General features: G+C 36.0%; 1 protein-coding gene across 1 annotated transcript; it reads left to right on the top strand.

The window, feature by feature from the left end:
• Positions 1–9,459: 9,459 nt before the first annotated feature.
• Positions 9,460–10,888, top strand: LOC120777879 (piggyBac transposable element-derived protein 4-like). The gene is made up of 3 exons (XM_040109438.1): positions 9,460–9,812; positions 9,954–10,552; positions 10,620–10,888. Exons 1-3 carry the CDS (start codon positions 9,767–9,769, stop codon positions 10,875–10,877), a joined length of 903 nt encoding a protein of 300 aa, XP_039965372.1. The 5' UTR covers positions 9,460–9,766; the 3' UTR covers positions 10,878–10,888.

Here is a 10,888-nt window from a genome sequence, read left to right as displayed (position 1 = left end):
TTTTTTAAAATTTAAATAATTTTCGGAGATATAGGCATTTTTCTGACCCGGCATCCAAACTTGTTCGGCCGGAACTAATCGAACAAAAGACTTTACGCGAAACTTTAAACCCGTTTTTCTCAAAACTGACTTTTTCGGAACGATACCCACGATTTCTCAGGTCTACTGAACCGATTTACTTAAAATTTTAATAGAGTCTTCTTTATAGGCTTGTCTATGGTTGGAACTAGCCCCATCCCCAAATTTTTATTTTTATTATTTTAAAAAAACTCGAAATAGTCAGAAAAAGTGATCCAAAAAAACTTTTTTTTCAGGCAGTCGCAATTTTGTGAAAAAAATTGTTTCGCACTTTTCGGTACTTCCGGCCATTGCGGCATTATTCTAGATTAATAATCTTTTTATACTCTCGCAACAATGTTGCTAAGGAGAGTATTATAGTTTTGTTCACATAACGGTTGTTTGTAAGTCCTAAAACTAAAAGAGTCAGATATAGGGTTATGTATACCAAAGTGATCAGGGTGACGAGTAGAGTCGAAACCGGATGTCTGTCTGTCCGTCCGTCCGTCTGTCCGTCCGTCCGTCCGTGCAAGCTGTAACTTGAGTAAAAATTGAGATATCATGATGAAACTTGGTACACGTATTCCTTGGCTCCATAAGAAGGTTAAGTTCGAAGATGGGCAAAATCGGCCTACTGCCACGCCCACAAAATGGCGGAAACCGAAAACCTATAAAGTGTCATAACTAAGGCTTATTTGGACGTAACTTTTTTGAAAAGTGGGCGTGGCCCCGCCCCCTACTAAGTTTTTTGTACATATCTCGGAAACTACTATAGCTATGTCAACCAAAGCTCTACAGAGTCGTTTTCTTCAGGCATCTCCATATACAGTTCAAAAATGGAAGAAATCGGATAATAACCACGCCCACCTCCCATATAAAGGTTATGTTGAAAATCAATAATAGTGCGTTAACCGACTAACAAAAAAACGCCAGAAACACTAAATTTTACGGAAGAAATTGCAGAAGGAAGCTGCACTCAGGCTTTTTTTGAAAATTGGAAATGGGCGTGGCCTCGCCCACTTATGGACCAAAAACCATATCTCAGGAACTACTAGACCGATTTCAATGAAATTCGGTATATAATATTTTTTTAACACCCTGTTGACATGTACGAAATATGGGTGAAGTCGGTTCACAACCACGCCTTCTTTCAATATAACGCTATTTTGAATTCCATCTGATGCCTTTTCGGTATAATACGAGTATATACATTAGGAACCAACGATGATAGCAGAATAAAACTTTACAAAAATACGGTATTTGAAAAATATGTAAATGACGTATAATGAAATCTCGATTATCACTTTATCATGCGAGAGTATAAAATGTTCGGTGACACCCGAACTTAGCCTTCCTTACTTGTTTTTTTTGGTTTCAGATAACTATGAGGGTTGAAATCATGGGTATGGTCACGTGGAAATTTTTAGAGACCCCCGACTTCGTAAGCTCATAATTTTTGAAATTTTTCACTTTTTTAGTTTTTAATTTTTTTCTGTACTCTTCTAAAATTAACAAATAACTAATAAAAAAATGGATAGTAAAAATATTAATTGCCTTTTTTTACTACACTTTAAAAATTACCTGAAATGACCAGAATACCCCCTTAATAATGGAGTATCACTTCGAAACTTCACCGGTATTTCAAAGCATTTTGTTCAAATTCTTCAGTAAAATTTAAATATTGGGTACTCGAAAAAGTCTTTTCGTATTTTGTCAATAGATGTCGTTGCATATCTCCAGTGCTACCAATCACATTGTGTCATACCATATAGTGTTGGAAATGTGAGATTTTAAGCTTCATTTAATACCATCTTCAGACCGAAAATTGAAAAGATTAGATAACATTTAATCATTTCATAACCCAACAGTGTTCTTACTGCAGTTGAAAAGATTAAAAACAGCTATTTTTGCCATTCAAGAATTTACATCGCTCAATATTTATCAAAAGAAAACATTGTCATATAGTATTTTGTAATAAAAGCCGTATTATTTTAAATATTTTCCATATAATGGAAATAATGGACGCATTTTTTCATTTGAGAAGTCGATTTTCACCCGAAATTAGATTCATTGCTCTAATAAAAATTTGTTTGTTTACGTTTTTTCCTTTTTGTAGTGTCTAAATCAGCTGTGATAATGTGATAGATTTCCAATGCTGCCAAGTAGATGGCGCAAAATCAGAGTCGCACAGAGAGATTTAGCGTGGAGCAGTTTCAAATCCCATTTTTGTATGGCGAAATCTTGATAAATTTATAAGATTAGTGGGATAAACCACTCAACAGCCGAAATTGTGTGATTAAGTGTCGGTCTGAATATGGTATAACCAAAAAAGTTAAATTCGGGGAAGTTGCAAGTTGAAGTTACAGCTGTTCAAAAGTGAGTGAAAATATGAAATTTTTGTATAAAAAAGGGAATAATGCCACGCAAGCTACCAATGAAATTTGTGAAGTTTACGGAGACGATGCTGTATTAGTTTGTGTAGCATAGCAATGGTCCGCTCGCTGCCGTTCTGGAAATTTCGAAATTTCGATTTACACAGATGAAATATTGTTACGAGTATTAGCGGAAAAAAGGCAAACAGTGGTCGACCAAAATGGTACATAATTGTTTATTTATTTATTATTATAAATACAAAATAAAATATGTTGAAGTTTGATTAGAAATACGAAAAGAATTTTTCGACTATCCAATATTTTTGGCATTGTTAGTAAATTGTATTTTCTGTTGGTTGAATTTGGAGCACTGGCGGGTCCTAGGGATAATAGGTAAATATATTTTAAGCAGCCCATGTCTCCAATTCTCTTTTCTGAAAGGGCTATATACCAGTGTAACGCATGAAAAATTAGGCGATTTTAGTGAATTTTTTAAAGAGAAAGTACGCGATTGAATATTTGGCTTTGAACGATTTATTATCTGCATTGAACGTAATAAGGTACATATATTCTCAGCTATATTTTAAGATTTTTTTTTACAAAAATTTTGAAAAATAATGGAGTTATGTGTTGTCATGACATGATTCCGGCCGAATGAGTAACTATCATCAAAAATATCAAAAATTAACAAAATGGAGTAATTTTGAAAAAAAAATTTAGTTTTTTTACGTAAAAAATTCTCGTTTTTTTAATGCCAAATTGACAATTTTCAACCAATCAAAAAGATCGTAGGTCGTTGCATAGTAAATGTATTCAACAATACTCAGTTTTAATTTGAAGTCGATCGGTTGGTTTCTCGTTGAGCTATGATGTAAGCAATTTTGAAAAATGTCGTTTCGAGAAAAACGCGTTTAAAGTTTCACTCATATATGATTATACCTGCGACCGGTCGCTCCTTAGAACGTTGGCATCCAAAAACTATTTAAGATACGATCTTGCCGATTTCACAGGATATTAAATACATATAAACTATCGAAAAAGCAAATAATAATTTTTTTTTTAAGTGTCACACTGGTATAGCCCCTTAAGAGAACCCCAGAAAATTCTTCATGCGGTGGCATGCAAATGCGAGGGGATGATTTCCAATGGTATGTTGTAAAATTATATGAAATTAAACTTTTGTTCACTTTTAGTAAAACTTCTTCATTCATTTCGTTTAACAAACTTGTTTTTACCATTTACGCTTTGCGATAATGAGGAATTCTTAATGAAAATAAATTGTGGTTGACCAGGCACACAACAAAAAGAGTGCTAGGCAGTGTTATGAACGAATGATAATTTTCGTTACTCCTTCGTTATGTAATACTATGTTCGGACCGACATTGAAAACATTTTGAAAACACATTTGTATGTTGTGTGTGTTTTCGATGAGTTTTCACTGACAACTGTCAATAGCGGCATTCTCTTGCTCTTGCAAGATTGCACGATGACACAAAATGCAAAAATCCTATACCGAAATATGCAAGGCCAACAGAGCACCCATTGCAGAATTTAGTGATATATGCCGGCACGAAAATAAACATGTGTTGGTCTGACATATTTTACAGCCATTGCAAATCATTTTCTGCGTGTTTTTGTTGTTGTGCCGTTGCACCAAGAGGAAAATTCTGCAATTTCTGCACCGTGCAAGGTTTTGCAAGAGCAAGAGAATCCCCCTAATATGAGAATATCAAGTGCGGAACGCAATGACAGCGACAGACTGCAGCAGCACGGCTGTGCACTGAAAATGGCGTTGTGCATCTTACTACATGAACATTCGTAAGAAGGCAGCAACATAACAATGGCCGGCTTGTACACAAGACAACACTGCTGTCCATTTTGCATCTACACAATTTCGTTGTGGCCATACACTTTAATGAAATTTTAATATTTTGTTCAAAGTGAAATTTCTTATGCAAAAAATAAGTAAATAGGTAAATATTTTTGCTTTAAATTATCAATTGTTATTACAAATGATATAATAGAGCTATAATAGAGCTATTTTATGCTTTTATTTGTAAAATAACTTTAAGTTTGTTAGAGCTGTGAATAATTTTACATTTTACATAATAGTGTCATCACCACTCTACCCCATCTCTCTATCTTCCATTCTACTGTCAACTCTACTGTCGTCCAACTGTCTTCGGCAAATATAAGAGGATATTGAAGTTAGCGAGAACGACAACTGTCGGCCTGCAGTCGTGTAGTCGTGCAGCTGTCAAAATAACAGTGTCCATAAGAACGTGTGTATTTTAATATTTGACAGATGTCGTTTGCAGTGTGTCGCGCTCTATGTGTTGACGACAACATTGTGTTGTTGGTAGAAAATCCGAGCTGTGCCGAAAGAAACTAACAAACGATCGCCGATTGTTACCGCTTCCCTTGCTGCTCGAACAGCGTCGCCAACAAGCTAGCATAAATATGTATGTTTTTGTATGAGCTTGCATACATATCGACGCAGATTTTTGCGAGTCACGGAAAAATATTTTAGGCAAATATTGTAAATCGACAACGGCTATGTTGCCACTTTTGTCACTTCTTTCTGTGAAGAATCATCAGAAAGTTGTTCAATTTATGATTTTTAGCTTTTGCCATCGTCGCGAAAAGACGCTTGTAGGCAAAGGCATGCTCGGGGAGATGTTGCGGCGTCTGTTTCTATGAATGAAGCGAGGTCGCCAGTGGAATTTGCGCCTGCGTTTATGAATGAAATCGTTTTTGTTGTAAAATTTACTACATTTGACCTTCGGCAATTCGGCTGCCATATTGACTTGTGATGCTTCTGATTAGACAATTGTTGTTTTTGTAGAACAATGCTTCAATTTATTGTTGGTGACATATTCACATGTGTACGCATATGTACGAATTTTTTCTATGCTTGTGCATTATTTGTTCGCCAATGTATGCAAATATACAGTGACTCACAAAATTGATCACGCTTTAGTTGAATATTCATTTCTTTTTTCATTCCGTCTTACATATGCAGTCAAACACAAATCTGACTGAATACTTATGTTGCTTGGCGTTTGATGTACCGTTATCTATATGTTTTACGTCGCCACCAAAATTGGCGGTAAAGTAAAATTTGAACAATGCGCAGAAGGCAAGCGTGATCAATTTTGAGACTTTCGCTCGAAGTTTGAATTATTTGAAAAATATAGATATAAAAGGTAAGAGAAAATATGCATACGTTTTTCCGCCGCTATAGTTGTTTGGCAGACAGGGAAAAAAGAACATGGTTATCTCCAATGGAGTTAAAGGCGAGGTGAAAAATTTGTTGATTGATGGTGTGACTCATCGCGAAATTTCTCGAAGGCTGAAAATCTCCGTTGGCATTGTGAGTAAAATTCGCAGCAAACTTGCAGATTTATTCATTAAAAATAAAGCAGGCCATAAAAGAATTCTTAGCTCAGTTCAGGAACGGGACGTTGTTAGGAGTATAAGAAGTGGCAAATGCGAAAATGCCGTAGAAATATGCCATAGCCTGCAAAAGAATAATAATTTAAAGGTTTCTGCAGAGACAATACGAAGAACATTACGAAATGCTGGTCTAAAAGGCCGTGCAAAAGTCAAAAAGCCTCTTCTCACTGAGAGACATAAGAAGTTGCGGCTAAATTTTGCCAAAAAATACAAGACCTGGAATGCAAGTGACTGGGAGAAGGTCTTGTGGTCGGATGAGACCAAAATAAATCGTTTAGGATCGCATGGGCGCGAATGGACCTGGAGAAGCAAGGTTGCGAAATTACAGGCACACCACGTTAAGCCTGCGCTGAAGTTTGGAGGAGGCTCCATTATGGTATGGGGATGCATGACGATCAATGGTGTTGGTAGGTTGGCCAAAATCGAGGGATGAATGACGGCAGAGTCTTATATTGAAACTCTGCGCAGTCATTTGCTTGGCACTATAGGAGACTTAGGTGGAAATGGGTCGGACATTGTCTTCCAACAGGATAATGATCCGAAGCACACAGCAAGAGCGACTCGCAAATGGCTCCAAGACAATAGTATTAGTACACTAGATTGGCCTCCGCAATCTCCGGACCTTAACCCCATCGAGCACCTGTGGGGTATATTAAAAAAATCGGTCGCCGGCGAAGTCGCTTCATTGAGCGAATTATGGCCTAAGGTGCAGCAGGCGTGGGATTCTATTTCGTCAGAAATATGCGCAAATTTGTGTTTAAGTATGCCAAGGAGAATTAAAGCCGTTATAGATGCCAAAGGTGGTTATACGAAGTATTAATATTAATTTTTAACCTTGTTAATATTAAGTCACAAAATTGATCACACTGAAATATTCTACATATATTTAGTTTCTTTATTGCTTTTATTTGTTGTTGTTTAATGAAATATTACTTGTGTTTTATTCCTTCATTTTATATCTTTAACAAAAACATAAAAAATTTCGAAAATATCAAATCATTTACGAGTTTTTTATCATCGCTTAGGTACTTATTGATACCGTGATCAATTTTGTGAGTCACTGTATGTACATATAAGTATATATGAATGTATGAACATGCAGATCAATACGCGCGCATGTAATACATTATATTAATAAGTGATAAAATCATGATTTGTATTTCTGAATGCGCACATGTGTATACATACATAATGAGATTATGATATGAGCATAAGATTAATATGATAGAAGAAGTACATACATGCATATATACATACATACATATGTATGTATATATTGTTGTGATAAATTTAATTTCTATTAGTAGGAAATATAATATAATACAAAAATATTTATTAGAATAGTATATTATGTATAAATCAAAGAAAATTATTAAATATGCAAGTCCAAATTGACTATAAATATTACTATGCATGCATTCATACAAAATTATGCTCATATCATAATTATTTGTACATGCCAATATGGAAATGTCGACGGCACAATGCAAAAGCATACATACTTGCATACATTGCGATTCCCAAGTTGAAAGAAAAATTGAAGCATGAAAATATTACAATGCTGTTGTTGGGAGCAGCATAAGGAGCATACATACATATATTTATGTCTCTTCATATTCTTGGGCATGTGAGACAAGAACATAAAAAATTTGTTTGTGTTCTCTGTGTGAGAGGTGTGTTTTGTACACATTTTTCGCTCTTCAAAATGAAATAAAATATAAACAAGCAAAATGAAAATCGTCATGGGCATGTTAATATATTTATCTCTCTTCATATTATCTGCTTTGGCATATATGCCATATCATCATATGCCGTAAATACAAATATTTCTGTCTCTTCATATTCTCGGTTAGAATATGTGAGAGAAATGTAAACTATGTTAAAATTGCGAGGCGAATTCCGACCTACAATGTTAACAAATGCGGCGAATTCCTTGATCTGATTCTATCAAATGTTCGCAGTCGAACCTACACCAGAGAATGTAAAGTATAGACAGAGAACTTAAAAGTATAGAGAAGTATAAATTAGTTTCGCGTAATATTTTCAAGTGAACAGTTCATTTTTGGTTGTGACGAATATATTTTTTTGAAATGAGTGAAGAATTGGCGATTTATTTGGCCAATTTACGGCGGGAATTGACGAAAGAAGAAGAGGAGAATATTTCAAATTATTTGAATGCTAATGATAGCGATGATGATGATGGTGGAAGAGAACCTAAATTTGGTGATGACCACGAATCGATACCCAGTGACCAATCGGACTACGCAGATGATAATGCTCAGCCCATTAGTGATCCACGGTTCGAAGAATATATCCATGAGGAGGCTGCTGTAGATAGAGACAATGACGAAAGCAAACTTAATTTGTCAAAAATATTGTGGTCAGGGAAGAAACAATACAACTTTATGGTGGTCAATGCCAAGCCAAACTGATAAACAGCGAACGAAACTGGCATTGGAAATACATAGACAATCAACTTCACTATGCACGGAAAGTTTTGGATCTAAAATCGATGCCTTCATACGCGTTTTTCCAGTGTCTCTTGTTGAAAGTATTGCTCTTCAAACTAATAGGAAAGCTAAAAGAGTAATACAGGCAAATATGCATCAAAGAGATCAAAAACAAGTAAGGAAGGGCTAAGTTCGGGTGTCACCGAACATTTTATATTCTCGCATGGTCAAGTGATAATCGAGATTTCATAATACGTCATTTACATATTTTTCAAATACCGTATTTTTGTAAAGTTTTATTCCGCTATCATCATTGGTTCCTAATGTTTATACTCGTATTATACAGAGAAGGCGTCAGATGGAATTCAAAATAGCTTTATATTGGAAGAAGGCGTGGTTGTGAACTGATTTCACCCATATTTCGTACATGTCATCAGGGTGTTAAGAAAATATTATATACCGAATTTCATTGAAATCGGTCTAGTAGCTCCTGAGATATGGTTCTTGGTCCATAAGTGGGCGGCGCCACGCCCATTTTTAATTTTTAAAAAAAGCCTGGGTGCAGCTTCCTTCTGCCACTTCTTTCGTAAAATTTAGTGTTCCTGCCGTTTTTTGTTAGTCGGTTAACGCACTTTTAGTGATTTTGAACATAACCTTTGTATGGGAGGTGGGCGTGGTTATTATCCGATTTCTTCCATTTTTGAACTGTATATGGAAATGCCTGAAGAAAACGACTGTGTAGAGTTTGGTTAACATAGCTATAGTAGTTTCCGAGATATGTACAAAAAACTTAGTAGGGGGCGGGGCCACGCCCACTTTTCCAAAAAAATTACGTCCACATATGCCCCTCCCTAATGCGATCCATTGTGCCAAATTTCATTTTAATATCTTTATTTATGGCTTAGTTATGACACTTTATAGGTTTTCGGTTTCCGCCATTTTGTGGGCGTGGCAGTGGGCCGATTTTGCCCATCTTCGAACTTAACCTTCTTATGGAGCCAAGGAACGGACGGACAGACGGACGGACGGACAGACAGACATCCGGATTTCGACTCTACTCGTCACCCTGATCACTTTGGTATATATAACCCTATATCTGACTCTTTTAGTTTTAGGACTTACAAACAACCGTTATGTGAACAAAACTATAATACTCTCGTTAGCAACATTGTTGCGAGAGTATAAAAATAAGATATTGGCAAGACACAAATGCGGATGAATTATATGCTTTTATTGCAATAATTTTATACTCCGGAGCTGAGAAGGCAAACTTAGTTCATGCTAAGGATCTTTTTCACAAAACGAACATGCCCTTTTATAGAGCAGTGATGTCACTGCATCGGTTTGAGCAATTATACCGTTTTATACGCTTTGACGATTCCCGGACTCGCGCTGAGAGACTACGATACGACAAATTGGCGCCTATTCATCATGCATGGATTATTCTTGGCGAATTTGACGATACCATTTGTCCCAGGTAAAGAATTGACAGTTGATGAGCAGTTACTTTCAACAAGAAAGCGATGCAGTTTCCGCCAATACATTCCCTATAAGCCTGAAAAATATGGCGTAAAAATATTTTGGCTTATTGACGCAAAAACCAACTATCCACTCGCAGGCGAAGTATATTTGGGTGCACAGCCTAATGAACAGCGGTCGCTTGGTATTGCGCGCAATCTTGTTATGCGACTCAGCAACCAATATTTGGACAGGGGAGCGAATATTACGATGGACAACTTTTTCACAATTTGTTTTTCAAAACCAATGCAATTAGTAAGCTTTACAACACATTCGAAGAAAAATGTGCTAGTGCTTTCAACTGCTCATGCCAGCGAAGATGTAAATCCTATAACAAAAAAACCACAAGTCATACATGATTATAATGAGCATAAAGGTGGTGTTGATACTTTTGACAAAATGCTACGTGGATTTTCTGGCAAAAGAAAAACAAACCACTGGCCCATGGGATTATTTTATAATATGCTGGATATTGCTGGGCTTGCAGCGTTCAGGCTGTTTGATGTTAGTCACCCTATGTGGAACACCAATAAGTCTGAAAAGCGTAAAATATTTTTGAAAGAACTCTCTATGGAGCTAGCGCAGAAGCAATTACAAAACCGATACAAAACAAAAATTAATTCTACAACTAAAATTGCATTGGACTTGATCAATTTCAAACGGTTTCCTGCATTGGTGAGCTCGCGTCCATCAATAAAGGTAAGTTTATTTTATTTCAAAATTAGTTTAGTTTCAAATTTATTCACAATTTTCTTTCTTGACACAGGTCAACACTTTGAAACGGCGGTGTGAAACCTGCAAAACTAATAAGATCGATAATAAAACAACAGTGGTTTGTGACCATTGCCTTATTCCGACATGCACCAAACACTATATAAGGACGTGTGAAAAGTGCTATTTTGCAAAATACAATGCCGAAGCTGAAACGGACTCAGGCAACGATGAATATGTGGACAATATTCCAAAAACGTCTACACCCAATCAAAATATATCAGAAAGACAGAGAAGAATTTCACCCATTTGAGCAGTTCGAAA

The sequence above is a fragment of the Bactrocera tryoni genome, chromosome 5, assembly GCF_016617805.1.
Source record: "Bactrocera tryoni isolate S06 chromosome 5, CSIRO_BtryS06_freeze2, whole genome shotgun sequence".
NCBI lineage: Eukaryota > Metazoa > Arthropoda > Insecta > Diptera > Tephritidae > Bactrocera > Bactrocera tryoni.
The sequence above is the reverse complement of the archived record's forward strand: the minus strand, read 5'-3'. Positions and strand labels throughout refer to the sequence as shown.